This window comes from Eucyclogobius newberryi, unplaced genomic scaffold, assembly GCF_026437365.1.
Source record: "Eucyclogobius newberryi isolate DKJ021-1_F unplaced genomic scaffold, fEucNew1.0.hap1 SCAF_12, whole genome shotgun sequence".
Taxonomy (NCBI): domain Eukaryota; kingdom Metazoa; phylum Chordata; class Actinopteri; order Gobiiformes; family Gobiidae; genus Eucyclogobius; species Eucyclogobius newberryi.
This window is the reverse complement of record NW_027315746.1, coordinates 19,178,019-19,194,373: the sequence shown is the minus strand read 5'-3', so window position 1 is coordinate 19,194,373 and position 16,355 is coordinate 19,178,019. Positions and strand designations below refer to the sequence as shown.

Below are 16,355 nucleotides of genomic sequence, written 5' to 3'. Positions count from 1 at the left end.
TAGTCCTGTTCCATCTCACAAAGAGTTATGAATATTTAAACCACACAATGAGATTTTTGTAATAAATTAAATCAGAAAAACAAAAGAAAACATGCTTGTACTTCAGCGTTGCACTGGAAATATTGGAACTCCAATGCTTTATTTTAAAGACACCTGAGAATATAAATATCAAAAACAGCTTGTTGCAGCAATTTAGTTCCAGTCCTCTTTGTATTCACTTTAAATAAAGCTTTAATGAGAGGAATCACAATGTAATGTTAAAACTAAAGATCAATTAAAAAACATTTGCTTCTGTACAGTGTGCATATTTAGTGTGGTGATGTCTCTTAGGGAGGCAGTGCAGCAACTTTACTGTGTGGAATCATTCATCATCCACATTGAGTGATATGAACACATTTGGACTGAGCTCTTTTCTATGGTGAATATGCTGGACACATCCTGTTGTGCCCTGTTGCAGTGGCTGCTGATGCCTTTTCCAGAAATCTTGTCCCAACACATATGCAAGTGGAATGAAGGGACAATGTTGCTACATTGAAGTAGTAAAATTGCATATACTTTACATCAACAGACGTAGTTGGTTAAACTTGTAAAATCCAAGGTTACATCGTTCCTGGACTTCAGGAGAAGCAGTTGGATGGATTTGTACAGGTGATAAAACATGAATTACTGAGGTATTGTTGTGAGATTATAGCTGTGTGATATGGAAGATTAGTCTACCTGAAAGAATATTTTTAATTAAATAGGGAATGCATTTTGGTGTGGAATAGTCCTTGAGTTCACAAGTTACTGCCAGCAGCAACTAAATGAACAGCTGAAAAAAAAACTTATCTTGGTTTGGTCCAACCAGACACTGGTTCTAAAGAGTAGATTGAGTTGAAAGTGGATTGAGGAAGATATCCACAAGCATGAATATAAACAAATCAACAAGATTGCAAAGGTGAGTAGGCAGATATTAAAATGACTTCTTTTGCGTTGTAAAGCACTTGGATAAAAGGCATTTTTCAAACCATTGGTTATTAACACACAGTTCCACAGTGCATGCGCAAAGTAGCAGTCACAGCGAAAACAATTACACAATTTAGCCAATTAAACCTGTAAGTTAAAAAGTGCCATATTGCATAATGAATTGCCCTGAGCGGGCATACACCATACATATTGATTAATCTGTAGACTTGGTGCAAAGTTGATCTGACAAAGGTTAAGGCTTTACGAGTTTCCTGAAAAAGTGTTCACTGAGAAGAGTAAAGTGTCCATGTGTTGGACTGACAGTGATGACATGACATTTAAAAAATAAAAATCAACCCTGATTTTGTAATAACTGCAATTATTTGCTAAGTTTCTAAGAAACAACTTTGACCAGTGGAGCTGTTTGTGGCAAAAAGTTTGTGTTTTAGTTGTAATTCTTTCAGTTTGTAGAAATGTTTGGACAGTTCAATAGCAGTCAAATTCAAGTTACATTATGTCATAGTTCATGTGTTAGATTGCCTTTTCTGGATACGATCACTGCAGACAAACTAGTAACAACGGCTACACAGACTCTTGTGCTGAAAAACAAGTATGTAAATAAACACCTGCCACATTCACCTGATCCTTATACATGTCCTGCTGCAAGGCGTACATTGGGTCAGAAGGCAGCGGGTTTTTTCTCCAGAAATACTTAGAAGACCATACAACATCACATACACAGTACTCTTGAGACTGGCTATTGAGTATCAAAATTAAAAGACAAGCGAACACTCACAGGCAAAGCCCTCCCATCATATACGGTCACCCCTAATATAAGGACTACAATTATTCTTCACGTATTATTCTGCTGCTAGTAGCACCACAACTCTATATTAAAAGCTTAAAGCTTATATACATTTGCATCAGTTTTAGACATAATACGTGTATTATGTGTGAGTAGCAGAAAACTGTCTGGACTCACTCAAACGGGTGTGCAAACAGCTCCTCTACAGTGACATTTGATCAACATTTCAGGCAAAAAGTAAATCTGCACTAAATGATTATGTGTACAAGAAAACAAAAACATGTCTCAAAAATGCAATATATAAAAAGGAATGTATAACCACTAAATGAATACATACCTTGCAAAATTATAACATCAAAACAAAAAAGCTACAAAATGTCTATAAACTCTCAAGCTAATCGCTATCATCACAAATACGTAATAGTATGGTAAATAAATTGAATAGATGCAACTACAATCTACAAAGCAACTCATAAACTGAAAAAAAATGGATGTGAATGTAAAATTAATTTTCCTCCTTCTTTGTTTTTCGTTTCAAAATTATTGAAATATATTTTGAGAACAAAAGGCCTGGGCTGCATGACATTGTGAGGTACCTTGTGTTTTTGTTTAAAAATTAAATCATATAGATTTGAGAAGTTAAAGCAATGTAAACAAAAATAATGATTTACACTTTGCTAATCAGTCATTAAATCATCGCTATCCCTTTGTACATGTCTTAAATGTGTAATTTAAAGATATCATAATGGAATGTATTCCGTCGTTTTCAATATTCATTCCTCCTTGCATAAATATATTTTGAGAAAAAGTGCAGCACAGCCCAAACCTTCTCAAATTTTAGAATATCTAAAATTAAAATGTACTCAATTGTCTCCAATTAACAACCCTTACAGTGGTCACCTGACTTGATAGTGGTCACCTGACGGTGCGGAGTGAAGATCCCACTATGTGCAGTGCACGTGAGTGTGTGAGCGCCATAGCACGAGGCAAGAGCACTGGTTCCGCTGGTTCCGCTGGTGATCCTAGTGCAGCGGCGCGGAGCCCTTGTTGCGGCCCAGCATGGCGGGCAGGAAGTCGGGGTGACGTCGCGCGTGCTTTATCAGGTGGTCACTGCGCATGAACCTCTTGTCACAGAGCGGGCACTGGAAGCGCTTCTCCCCGGTGTGAGTGCGCGTGTGGCGCGCGAGCTCATCCGAGCGGGCGAACTTCTTCTCACAGTCCGGCCACGTGCACGGGAAGGGCCTCTCTCCTAAAGACAACAACCCAATGTCATCATTCAAGAATAACTTCATATTGTTCAGCACATTTCAACATAGTAACGGAGCAGCTTTTATGTCCACCTGCGGAACGGCTAAAAAGCACAGAACTGTGCAAAAACACAGACACGAAGGCTTCATATGGAGCAGATTCACTAGCTCCTGTGAGGAAACCTTTTTTTAAAGAGGGAACATAAAAAGAGAGGTAGAAAAGTGTGATGCGCGCTGCCATTATCAAGATCTCAGCCAGGCCACGTTGTTCCTGCTCCTGAGGGCGTTCCCAGCACAGGCGCTTCCTGTCCTTAATCCGTTAGCGCCTGATCATTGACCCTGAACACCACAATTCACATACATTGAGACCAAAAAAGGTGCCATTAATTATCTAAAAACATTTAAGTATTCGACCGTGTCTGGGAATAACTGCTTGAGCAAAGTCTTTTGCGCATTACGCATGACTTAAATCCAGCTACAGCCTGTGTCCTCAGAGCAGAGGACTTTATACAACTGTCCCACACATTAGAGACATAATGTTAACATAATAGATCTATGCACGTGAGAGATAACTGAGCACAGCCGGGGTTGTTCTGACTCTGAACTCTCCTCTCCGCGTAAGGTTTCGTCTTACGTTCATTTCATATGCAAATCCACTGCAGAGGAAGCTCTTCGTCACAGGGTTTAGTACAGCCCAGTTCTTTTGTTAGTTTACTTCTTTGTCAGTCTTTCTGAAGGAATCTTTACTTATCTTTTCGCTTTGTTGACTCACATTAAATAACCGTAGACAAAGGCAGAAAAACGCTCACGATCATAATCCAAACATAATAACCAGAGTACTCGACACCAGAAGCAGACGGATCGAGTCCAACTTGAGAGGGAAAAACAACGTGGTTTCTGTTTTACACAATGCGTTTTTTCTTTTCAAAAACAGGCCTTATTTTATGTCAAACGTGTCAGACTTAAACTTTCTGTATTCACACATGCGAGACTGGGCCCCCCAGGACCAAAGTACCGGTCATAACGCGTTAATAACGGGATTATACGTGGGACTTCTGGGTAATTCGTAAGAAAAGCTACCTGTGTGGGTCCGGATGTGCGCCTTCAGATGGGACGACTTCCCGTAAACCCTGTCGCATCCCTCGTACGTGCAATGGTGCCGTTTGACCGGGGACCGCGGGGCCCCTACGCCCCCCATTCCCACCCCCCGCGGCGGCGGCTGCTGCTGTCCGGGGACCGGGGTGGCGGAGGGGGTCATGGTAGGGGTGGTCGGGTCGGACAACGTGGTGTAGCCGCTCTCGCCTCCGCACGAGGAGTTGCTGCTCTCGGAGAAGGCCGACATGGGTCGAAACTTGTCGTGGAGGTCGGTGAGGATGCCCGCCACGGCCATAATGCTGGCCCCCTCCAGGCGGAGAGTGTCGCACACTTCTCTGTCCTCGCTCGACCCCTCGTCCCCGGGGACTGGGCCCATCACGGCGGCCTGGCCACTGGGGGCCACTGGCGTCGGTCTGTGCAGCACCGGGCCGCTGGAGATCGACACCAAGCACTCGGCGGCGAAGTAATCGGACGAAGCAGAGAAGGACATTGTTGGTTCCCTGGTTTAATCGCAAAAGCACTCGAGTATCCGACAGGAGGGGCTTAGCTCGACCTCGTTTTCATCAAACTCAACGAAAGAACCGCGTCTGATCGGGCTTTGTTAACGCCATACAGCGCGATCAGAGGCGAAAAACATGAAATAAACTAAATAAAACACAACTGCCCGGCCCTTTCAACGTAAAAACAAACAACAAAATAAACTAAAGTGGTGAGGCAAACACGCGTCCCCTCACAGACTGACGGTTCATTGTGTCTGAGCCCCGAGAAAGCCGGTCAAACCTACGCCCCCTGGTCCGGACTCACGGCGCGTTCACGGCCTGACCACAAAATACTACTTTACAACGCACGTTGAATAAAGAATCAATACTTTGTAGTTTAAAAAGCAAAAGCCCAGTGATACTCATATATTTACTCTTTTACGTTTTTACAATTCACCTCTCAACCCCCCGTTTGATGATACTAACCTGATAATATGCTTTCATAACGGCCCTTTCACAAAAAGTCATATTACTGCCTATTCACATTTCTAATATTGATAACTACACTTGTTTATAACACGTGCGCACACACACTTATGTCATTACACAACATAGACATTTTCTCCCCAGATTGATAATTATACCACTGAATGTATGCGATCTCTGACACGATTCTATTTTGTTCCATGTTCTTGAACGCAGCTTAATCCAGCAACACAACGTGACTGACGTCGCGCACGGGCGTGGTGGACCGCGGCGGTGCAGCGTGGAAAGAGGTGGCGGCAGCGGGGTAATGATGGGGGAAGGACCCGGGATGAAAAGGCGTGCTTTGTAATTTAGCACTGGTTGAACTGTGGCTCAGACTATGGTAGAATAGTTCCCTCCTTAATTCATGCTAAAATAGTCTTGTTAGGCTTAAAACAGCAACTCAACTAAGGCTTGAAGTCATGTTTTTTGTTCTTTCCTTTCTTTATCTGTTTATTTTTCAAAACGGTGCATCTCTAGTCACAGATAGGCCAATATCTAAAAGTTGTTCATTTTAACATAGTCTGCGATATTAATGGACTATCCTAAGTGAACAGTTCAAGTCATTTTAGGTAAATCAAAGGGTGACCAAATAAAATAGTAGAAAAAAAGAGACACTTGTTGAATGCAGTGGAACAAAGAAGGAGAGACTCAGGACATTGAAGGTCATATATATGATTTTTACTTTTCAATTGTTGCTCACAGAGAGTTTCGAGTAGGCGCCAATATATTACATCCATGAAAGCCATTACACAAAAAAGTCTTGATTTGTTCACGAGTGAAAAAAAACAAAACAAATAAATAAGCATAATAAACAATTTAAAAATCTCACTGAAGTGGGACATTCTCTGAATAAGTAAATGAGGGCCAAACTGGCTGAGCAGGAACACCAAAAGAGGGACAGATGGTCACCCAAGAAACAACTATACTGTCTGCAACCATTGTACTGTGCTTATACAACCATCAAACTTTAACACAATGTTTATCACATAACTCTTCCTACTTCTTCTTCTTCTTCTTCTTCTTCTTCTTCTTCTTCTTCTTCTTCTTCTTCTTCTTCTTCTTCTTCTTCTTCTTCTTCTTCTTCTTCTTCTTCTTCTTCTTCTTCCCATAATTCACTATTTACTAAGGCAGAATTATTTTCTCAAACATTTTAGCACTTTATTTTACCACCTTAACTTAGAAACAATCGTACATTTTATTATAGCACATTTTCCACCATTCAAATGGAAACTTTGTATTTTTAAAATGTAAAAATACATGAAATAATGTCAGATTCATTTTACAAAAAAATAAAAAATTGTTGGCAGAGATAATATTAAATAGTCTTTGAACAGTCATTAGTATTGACTTTAAAAGCTCATTATTGAGCGTCTGCTTATGATGTCATAAAGCAGACACTATGTTATTGTATTTTAGGATTGTAGGAGCTTTGACACGTTTCCACTCCTTGACATTTTCACCGCTTTCAACAAGTTATACCTCTTTACGATGGCTTTCACCGTCTTAGGGGGACTATTGCTTTTGACATTTTTACATACCAGAATATTTTTCAGTATTTGCAAAAGTAAATTGCTAATGCTAATGCTCACATTAACATTTTAATGCTAACGCTTACATTACATACGCTAATCCTACATTAGCATTAGCGTCTCTACAGGGAGGAGGGGGTGCAGCCGGGTCACCGAGGCTCTCTCCCTTTCTCCCTGCTCAGGTCTGCGTTCAGCACAATCTTGCAATTTGTCAGGACAAACAACTATTTGAGTCGCAAACTACGCAATCATCAACTGTGAATTACTGAGCGTCATGCCGCAAAACGCAGCAAAAAACATGGCGGGAAGGCTTAATATTTTTCAACAAATATTGAATAGCACACAACGCATGCAGTACTTTCACACAAATGCAGTACATTTTCCACAAATTTTGCACAACTAAACTACATGTTGTTGTTTTATGGCGGCTGGTATCCAAGTGTTACATTGCCGCCAGACTTTATTCTTCAGACTTTATTCTGTGTTTCAAAGCCCATGAGTTCAAAGGACGTTAGAACAGACTCGACCATTCCTTGGAATGAACATTCCATTCCATGGCTCGAGCCTAACAAGAATAAAGTCTTTACTACACACATGTAGTACTTTTACGCAAGAATGCAGACACTCGCAATGGCTTCAGCCATTGCACATTATCTAGTTTGATATGATCTGTAAAAATGAAATATAATTCTTATTATTTAATTCTGAACAATAACTAAAGCCTGTAACCTAAACATAATTGTAAGTCGAGAGTGTTGAACTTTCTGCTTCAGCTTGTGATTGGCCTGCTCAGTGTTTGTAGCTTCACCCTGGAGGTATTTCCTGATTGGTCGCTGTAGGAGTATGGGTCACTTTAGAAGCCCTCATACGTGTGGTCATTCAGGCGGAGAACAGAACGTGGTTTTCATCTTTTTCATGTGCAGCAGTTCCACCTGTGGGACTCTGGTGTCCTTAGCCATGTTCTTATTATTTTACAATACTTTTACATTTGTTCTCTTTTTGCTCCAGTTTCAAGGTGAGTAAGAGCATTAGTTTTCTATTTTAAATTTTAAGATGATATGACAAGAAAATGCCATTTATTGTATAAATTGTAATCTATTTATTAATTTAACGACTTGTAACATCTGTGCAGTTGCTGATTCTCTTGGAGCAGAGACAAGACTCTGTGATTCAACTTGTTCTGGTGAGAATGTAAAGACTAAACTGGCTTTTGTGTTTTGGATGCATTACTGAATATCATACATCATGAACACTTTTTCACTTCGTGCTTATGTCTTTCCCAGGTGTTCATGCCTCTGAGTGGTCCTCTCAGATCGGCCTGAGATACACTTACAGATACAGCGCCACAATCACCACCAGTCTTTCTGGCTCGAGTGCCGGGAGACACGGACTCGCTCTGGACTGTCTGATTGATTTAGACGTGGTCTCCAAATGTCATCTAATGATGCAGGTTTGCTCTAAATAATTCAAAATATAAAACTGACTTACAGATGTGTTATTATATGATTATTTATATATACTTACTCATTTTAGGTCAAACTGATTTATAACAACGTTGGTCATCCTATGAAAAGACATTTTATTTCATCTTTTTTGGGTAAAATTGCATGTGCATTTTGTCATCCTTTATTTTACAGATCAGAAATCCACAGATTAAGCGACTTTCCTCTCAAAAAGAGCACTCGGTACAAAGTCTAAAGAGTCTAAGGTACAAAAAAATGTATTACTGAGAATTAGATCTAAATAGCGCATCAATGGCCTCTTGCATTGTCTTTAGCTGACAATTACAGCGCGGTCTGTTATTTCTGTGAACCAGTTCAGAGGCTGTGCTGGTCTGTGGTCGGTCTCAAGGGACTCATCTGCTGTTTTTGTTTCCAGGGAGTCGTTGGAGAGAGCGCGCCTCAAGTTCTCCCTCTGGGGGGGCAGGGTCACGGCCCTGTGTCTGCGGGAGGGGGAGCAGGTGTGGATCCGCAACATTCAAAGAGCCATTCTGAGCATGCTCCAGACTTCAGCTTCAGCCGCTTCATACAATGTGCAAAACGAGGTGAGGCGAGAAGATTTTATTTGACTTTTAGTGTATGATCATTTTGTTTTTTTAATGCCACAATTCTCTAATCCAAGTTAATAAAGCTGTAGTATGGAAATGTGTTTACATTCTGAATGAGTAGTTACATTTAGCCACATTATTCTGGATTCTGGCTCATATCAGGGAGCTTTCACACTTGTCCTAGTCCTGCTATTTCAAGTAAGATCATTAAAATGCCGTTGACTGTAATCTATACATGACACCTTCATGGGGCCTTACCCACCATTTGGGCCCCAGTTCTCTAAATGATTACATACAAGCCCTGAAGAGAACATATTGACGGCTCAAAGAAGTGGTGGTTCTTGACAAAAGGATTGTAAATAGTGGTTCTGAGTTTCTGTGCATGGCCCACTCAAAGCACTGGTCCAGGTTTAGTTCCCGGGTTTAGTCCTAGTCATTATTTGGTCCTAAATTTTTGTCCGGATGTGGACTTGTGTAGGTCCGGTTTTAGTCATTGATTAGTTCTGGTCTAGTCCAGTATTAGATTTGTGTTTAGTCCTGGTTTAGTCTCATTTTTGAGGCGTGTTAATGCACCCCAGTTAATATCTTTGTTTGTGTTGATACGGTTTATGTAAGTGCATACATTTTGGATATTGTCCAAAGTTTGTGAAACACTGTTCTATTCATTGCATGATTGTCTGCGAACTGATGATTTATGGATTTGTGTTTCAGACTGACGTATATGGGACATGCAGAAGCAGGTACGAGAGGCGAGGAGCTTTTGTACAAAAGACCCGGGATTTAAACCAGTGCCAACAGTCCAGACTGGCAAACCTGTGGCCTCACTCCATTGCTGTCTCTGACAAGACAGTGAGCTTTACTTTATTCTCTTTTTGTGGAAGTCAAACTCACCTCTAGCCATCACTTGTTGTTTCAGTTCGTGCTTTAAAAAACAGAAGTTATAAAACGATGACTCAGTGTGAGGATGTCCGATCTTTCTTTTCTCAAGGCTCTGCGGGCGGAGCAACAATGTGTTCAACGTCATGGGCCCATGATGATGGAGGAGGTGAACTGTACTGAAAGTGTCACCATGGCGATGTTGTCCCGAAATCCTGGGCAAGTCAAAACCCAGACAGTGTCCACTCTGTTCCTGCTCAAAGCTCAGCCTGAGGTCCCAGCGCCGGCTTCAGGTCAGCGGCGTTAAGTAGTAATAAGACACACAATATGTATAAATGTAAGTAAAATGACTGATCTATGTAAGCTGCATCTTTCCATTCAACAATCACATCCCGCTTATTCCAATTTATCTTTGAAATATGTTATAAAGACCATTTGTATGCAATTACAATACAGTTATTGTAATAAATGCTTTTCTGTTGTTATTATTGCAACAATGAGTTTGAATAATCAAAACTCATTATATTCCATGTGTGTTTGTGTGCAATGAATAAAAAAATGATGTCTCTCTTGCATGTTTTAGGTTTTGGGATGCTTACAGATCTGCAGTTTGAGGATGAAGGCTCCAGAGGAAACAAGGCCTCAGTGCCTGATGCGGCTCACACAGTTCGGACGTTATGTGGCCTCAGTGATCAACAGCTGGTAAAGCTCCAATTAGTCACATTTTCACTTGCACTGTATACCGTTTGTTAAATGGCACCAGCCACGTCTTCAGCTGTCCCCTCCCATTTTAGGAGTGACTGACCCTCAAGTTTGTTCTCTTGAGGGTCAGTCAGGGGGGGGTCCAAGAGAGAAAAAAACTACTTGCAGCAACTACTACTCAAAGAGGTACTGTCTGGACCTAACATCTGATTTAAATTTTAAGATTAATGTAAATGGAAGGACAAAACATTTAATAATGCTTAAAATCTGGTATTTTCAATGGATTGACACAAAAATTAGAAAACAAAATCATATCTGAAAGAGCGGTGCAAGAAACAAATGTTCAAAATAATTGTCAACATAAAGATTTTGTCACTAGTTGACTTTTCAGTCCTGTAAGGTTCACTCTAAAGTAGCAGGTCCTTGGTCAGACCATTGTCGTTTTGTTTGTGTTTGTCTGTCATGCTTTGACTTCCCCTGAGGCAGAGCTCAGAACAGGCCAGTGATTTCATGCCCTCCACACAAAGAAGCTTAGTCTCTAACTATTCTAGCTCACTTTATCATGGTCTGTTTACTTTGGAAAATGTTTTTTTAAAGTGCCATTAGCAGGTTTGCTCTGTGATATAATTACATTTGGGTGACACATGAAGAGAATATTGACAAGATCGCTGAAGCATTTGTTCTGTTTGCAGATATCACAAATCCTTCTTCAGCTTGTTTTCCAGCTTCGAGACTTGTCTCTGTCTCAGCTGAAGCTGCTCTGGGAAGAAGCATCTTTCAAATGTCAAAATGTGTGGTTAGTATATTTACCCCATTGTTAATAATAGCTAAATGCTACTATTTGTACCCACACAATTTGAACTATTATTAATAGTAAGGTGACACTAAATTCAATTTAAGCGGTTTGTGAACACTATAATAGGTAAAATACACAGCCTCTGGCCAGCCCCAGACGAACAAAGGCTCGTCTGTCGAGAGAGGTCAGTTGGACCATGTTACATAGATGACCGACCTTTCTTAGCAATACAGTTCTCCTGATTTGATTTAGTCTGAAATGCTAACATTGTAGAGAAAATTAATTAGTCACAGGCTGTCATATATAGTAACTTTGTATATATATATATATATATATATATATATATATATATATAGTTTATTTGTAGAGCACAATTCCTAAACAAAGTAAATACAATTTTAAAACGGCATTAAATCACAGAAGCAGGACAAATACATACAAAATAATTTCCAAAAATAAAAGAGAAAGTGCAGAATAAATCCTTTCATATACAGAGTGAAACCAAACCGTTTTTAGCCTAGATTTGAACATTGTCAGAGTCGGGGCCTGTCTCACATCTTCATGAAGACTGTTCGAGATTATAGCTGTATAAAACTTAAACGCTATTTCCCCTTGTTTAGTCCTGAGCCTGCTTCATATGACATTAACATGTCAGAGATATACTTTGGTGCTAGGCCATGGCATGGAATATATAAGATGTTCTTTGAAGGCCAATAACGTATCCTTATAAATGTTTTTGTAGGGTGACTCGGACATATATAATGGCAATTTAATGGCAAGAATTGATCATTTAGAATCATACTAACTAATGAATCACATTACACAAGTTAGTGGGTCCTCGGGGGGCGATAAATCTTAGAGGAGTTGAGAACCACTGCAATGAAGGAACTACCGTAATCAATTAAATCAATCAAATCAATTTATTTGACAAATGTATATAATAATTCTGATGATTGATCTACTATTAACACATGACTTGATCTCTTGTCACTTATCTTCTGTATGTGTGTGGCAGGCAGCCCTTGTTAGATGCTTTATCAGCGTGTGGATCTGAAAACTGTGTCCTACTGCTGACCGAGATGATGAAGAGCAAAGAGCTGGAGGAGGAGCATGTACTGTCCATTCTCGGCACTTTACCACTAATACCTCATCCAACACCACAAATGATTGTTTCAGTCAATGTAGGGAACCAAGGTGTATGAATGATTCAAAGTGATCTCAATTATGTGTTAATTGAAGGCATTGGTTCCAGGCTTTACTGGAAATCCCAGAGTTTCGTCTCAAAGCGATGTTGGTGGGTTCGTCGTTGGTTTATCGGCTTTGTCGGTTGTCACGCTCTCCCTGCACTGAACTGCCTCCCGTGAAATCATTCTTACATGCCCTTGTGGAGGCCTTGAAAAATGGCTGTGAAAATGTACAGAACAATCAAGTAAAAGAGGTACATTTGGGGATTTAAAGCATATGCCAGTGTGTATATTTCTCTTTTACACCAGTACAATCAGGCAGCAATTAACAGGAATAACATAAATTATCTCTCTTTTTTTGCTCTTTGATGCATTGGTTTACATTTTCTCTTTTGGCAGCTTCTCTTTACTCTAAAGTCAGTGGGAAACGCTGGTGCAGATGCTCCGTCCTTCATTCCTCTGTTAAGCCGCTGTGCGCTCAGTGAGTCTGCACCAGTAGAGCTGAGACTTGCTGCTGTTCACGCCTTCAGACGAATGCCCTGCTCTGAAATTGTGAGTTTATCATCAGATGAGCCACTTTGAAGGGATGCACGTGTTCAAGCAGTTATGAACCGGTACAACATTCTAATGGTGGGAAGTTTTGAGGAATTAAAACTTAAAACAGTTATTTCATAGTGCTTCTGTTGTCGCTTGTTAAAATATATAGCATTTCTATTTGTTAAACTCAATATTTAAGTTTGAACTTTTCTGGTGGAGCGTCAAGGGTCTGCCACACGCTTTGTCTCCATGGAGATGTTGTTTGGCCTGAAATGTTCCACAGAATGGCATTAAACTCAGCTCTCAACAAACTCAGCAATCTCTATTGAGACAAGCAAGTGATATCACCAGACCAAGTTACAGGTCAGATCTGTGGAGCAGTGTTCCCTCCTCCATTAAGACTACAGGTATTTGTCAGCAATGAAAACACCTGCTATTGAACAAGTGGATAAGTTTAATGCTATAGAACAGGGGTGACAAACTCATTTGGGCCGCGGGCCGAATTTTGATGCTCAGGCTGGGTCGCGGGCCGAACATAACGTAAAACATAAGACTAAAACTTAAAAATATAAGAAATAAATAGCTTTATATATTGAAGCAATTACTGGATCGATAAAAAAAATTACAAAACGTTTGTTCTCATAAACTGAAATGTATTTAGAAAAACAAGTGTAATTTCACCAACACTTTGCTTCAGTTTATGTGGATTACAACTTCAGAGTGGATCTACAGTTCTACACAGAGATAAACATATGAATTTATAAAAAAAAAAACTTCCCAAAATCTAAAAAAACTTTTAAATGTACTAAATAACATCCACGTCTGTGTAGTTATCTGTACACCTGAACTGACACACCACTAAACTTCTGCTCAAAAGTGCTTAAAGTGCACTTCTCCCTCAGCTCACACAGCAGTGCAGCAGAGCCCCGTGGGGGAGGGGCGGCCACCGGCGGCATTGTGGGACGTGTAGTTTTAGTGATAAAAACGGTTACGGATGTAACTACGGTTCTATGAATCGATTTAAAAAATATAATTAAATAATTAAATAATTAAAATAATTAATAATTATAATAATAATTAAATAAAATAAGTAAATATAAATTTGAAATGTTCGGCGGGCCAGATTAAAACGTCTGAGTTTGCCAGAGTTTGCCACCTATGCTGTATAGAAGATAGATTGTTCTCCAGATCAATTTTAAATTACAAGCTTGTTCTATGTTATTTTATCTTGTGAACCCAACCTTTTGTTTACTTTCTCATTTTCAAAGAGAAGACACTAAAGAGTAGGTGCTAATGAATCCATGATGATGTGACATTTTGACTGACGGGAGCTTCCTCTCTTCAGAGGTCTGTGCTGTTACAGCTGTACGGAGCGTCCCAGGAGGATCCTGAGGTGAGGATCGCTGCATACCAGCAGCTCCTGCTCTGCCCGAATCAGAAGATGTTCACCACAGTCCGGGACACCCTCAGGAACGAGACCTCCAGCCAAGGTCCCAAAATACTTTACACTTTGTTTACTTATGACGATCTTTGAAAAAGTGGCTGTAAAATCCTAAAAATAACATCCTTCTTCCCTCCAGTGGGTTCGTATGTATGGAGCCACCTGTCCAGTGTCCTGAGGAGCGAGAACCCCTTAAAACAGAGTCTGATCGAGTCGCTCCCTGACGACATCATAAGCAGAGATTTTGAGGGAGAGTTTTTAAAATACTCTTCTTACTCAGATCACACTTTTGCCTCAGGTAATTGCCTCAACAATTAAACGTATTAATGCTTAAATAATTTAACTGCCTCAATAATTAAACAGTCAGTTTGAATTTGTTCTTGTTACAGATCTAGGAATGGTAAATGTGGAAACATCTATGGTTTTCTCTCCTAAATCGTTTCTACCAAGATCAGCCTCGGCCAACCTGACTGTCTATTTCAATGGTAGAGCCAGCAACCTTCTTGAAGTGAGTTAAACAATGAATGAGTTCCTTCCTCTTTAGAGGATTTGATTCCTTCTCAACATTCAAAAGATATACAAAAGTGTTCTTTTTCATCACTTTGAACCCCATGGATGGTGTTTTTTAGCTGAAAACTCTTACTCTTGTTTTGTTTTATAGGTTGACCTCCGGATAGAAAATATTGAACCGTTCTTCAAAAACTTTTTTGGTCATGAAACTCCCCACAGTCAAAAAACAGTCAAACTAAGAGAGCCTATAAAGAGAAAAACAGAAGACAGAAAAGGTGATAAAGAAACGTGTTTATCTGGAGCAGAGAGTTATCTGAGTAAAGCCAGCGCTCTGGTGAGTGGTGTCATATGTTCTGGTCACAGGCCTCAAGTGTATGGCAGTTAAATATATCCTTTAATAAGAGAATCGGACAACACTAAATACGAGTGAATAACAGCAATCAATACAATATACATATATATTCTTATTAAATTGCTTCATCTGTATAATTCTGATTAACATATAGGTGTATGTGTAATTCGCTCTGCAATATATTTTTTTTATGTTTACATGATTGTTTTCAGCTTTTTAGTCGGAGGAATATGATGGCATCTCATCCGAAATGTTGGATCAGCATAAAGATGTTTGGAAATGAAGTCAGTGTGTTTTCTTGTGAAGATATTCTCAATGAAATCGACCAGTTCTCTTTGAGCCTGGCTGAACTCACCATCAAACTGCTCAAGGTACAGCCCCCTCTCAAATCTTCTACTATTACTATATTATAAGTAAAGATGGGAGACAATGACAAAAATGAATAGCTTGATTTTTGTGTGATTATCTCAATTAGAATATTCAAACCGTGTTAAAAACAAATGTTGTTTATAGGGTTGAAGTATTGCTTAAAACAGAAAAATGCTGTAAAATTAACTAAAACAATTCTGAAATATCCCATTATTCTCTTTATTTTAAAAATGGCATGGCATGTTTCTTATGTTTCTGTTCTCCATCCATCCATTTTCTACCGCTTGTTCCCTTTCGGGGTCGCGGGTGACTGGAGCCTATCCCAGTGACTTCGGGCCTTAGGCGGGGTACATCCTGGACAGTGGCCAACTTGTCGCAGATGTTTCTGTTCTTAAAATGCTAATTTTATAACCTTTTTAATAGCTGTTATTATAGACTATGTACTCAATATTAACATTTTAAATATCTCCCATCTCTAATTATAAGGCATTCTCTTAAATTTCTGTCGCTGTGTTGGTCTATTTTAAAATGGACCATGCGTGTGGAATAAAGTTGTATTTAAATTGTATCAAAATAAATAAAAGTGCTCAATTGACAGGGTCAAGAGGTGCGGCTGGTCCACAGGGCAGTGCTGCTGACAAAGGAGCTGGTCCTGCCCTCTCTGTCCGGACTGCCGCTCAAACTGTCCATCAACATGACCTCACTGCTGTCTCTGCGTCTGAGAGGCAGTGCCCACTACAGGGACACCTCTCATTTCTCCCTAAATGGATACGTCAAACCCAAGTATGTCGACATCAGCATTACATTCAGTCTTGTATTAATCAATATAGGCTCTGGGAAGTCATTTTAGTACGCCATAAATATGTATTTTAAGAGTTTTACTTCTGTTAATTTTAGACATTGTTAGGTGTTA

General features: G+C 39.8%; 2 protein-coding genes across 2 annotated transcripts in view; one reads left to right on the top strand and one right to left on the bottom strand.

The window, feature by feature from the left end:
• Nucleotides 1-95: 95 nt before the first annotated feature.
• Nucleotides 96-4,871, bottom strand: LOC140356351 (Krueppel-like factor 13). Its single transcript, XM_072441225.1, has 2 exons — nucleotides 4,078-4,871; nucleotides 96-2,999 (listed from the first exon to the last, which is right to left on the bottom strand). Exons 1-2 carry the CDS (start codon nucleotides 4,580-4,582, stop codon nucleotides 2,773-2,775), a joined length of 732 nt encoding a protein of 243 aa, XP_072297326.1. The 5' UTR covers nucleotides 4,583-4,871; the 3' UTR covers nucleotides 96-2,772.
• A 2,600-nt stretch (nucleotides 4,872-7,471) lies between these two features.
• Nucleotides 7,472-16,355, top strand: part of LOC140355830 (uncharacterized) — a 29,933-nt gene continuing 21,049 nt past the window's right edge. Inside the window, exons 1-19 of the mRNA XM_072440473.1 lie at nucleotides 7,472-7,573; nucleotides 7,637-7,643; nucleotides 7,761-7,811; nucleotides 7,912-8,078; nucleotides 8,266-8,336; nucleotides 8,507-8,672; nucleotides 9,387-9,524; nucleotides 9,664-9,844; nucleotides 10,135-10,253; nucleotides 10,946-11,049; nucleotides 12,065-12,230; nucleotides 12,302-12,487; nucleotides 12,633-12,785; nucleotides 14,116-14,260; nucleotides 14,351-14,509; nucleotides 14,601-14,719; nucleotides 14,873-15,055; nucleotides 15,286-15,444; nucleotides 16,041-16,225. Coding sequence (XP_072296574.1) covers nucleotides 7,472-7,573; nucleotides 7,637-7,643; nucleotides 7,761-7,811; nucleotides 7,912-8,078; nucleotides 8,266-8,336; nucleotides 8,507-8,672; nucleotides 9,387-9,524; nucleotides 9,664-9,844; nucleotides 10,135-10,253; nucleotides 10,946-11,049; nucleotides 12,065-12,230; nucleotides 12,302-12,487; nucleotides 12,633-12,785; nucleotides 14,116-14,260; nucleotides 14,351-14,509; nucleotides 14,601-14,719; nucleotides 14,873-15,055; nucleotides 15,286-15,444; nucleotides 16,041-16,225 — 2,561 coding nt within the window. The remainder of the gene's footprint in view (nucleotides 7,574-7,636; nucleotides 7,644-7,760; nucleotides 7,812-7,911; nucleotides 8,079-8,265; nucleotides 8,337-8,506; nucleotides 8,673-9,386; nucleotides 9,525-9,663; nucleotides 9,845-10,134; nucleotides 10,254-10,945; nucleotides 11,050-12,064; nucleotides 12,231-12,301; nucleotides 12,488-12,632; nucleotides 12,786-14,115; nucleotides 14,261-14,350; nucleotides 14,510-14,600; nucleotides 14,720-14,872; nucleotides 15,056-15,285; nucleotides 15,445-16,040; nucleotides 16,226-16,355) is intronic.

Bases quoted from the DNA above. Each gene is read 5' to 3' on its own strand.
- LOC140356351 (XM_072441225.1), bottom strand. From the start codon at position 4,582: ATGTCCTTCTCTGCTTCGTCCGATTACTTCGCCGCCGAGTGCTTGGTG. The intron at 3,000-4,077 runs GTAGCTTTTCTT...TGTTGTCTTTAG, and splicing joins GCACATCCGGACCCACACAG to GAGAGAGGCCCTTCCCGTGC.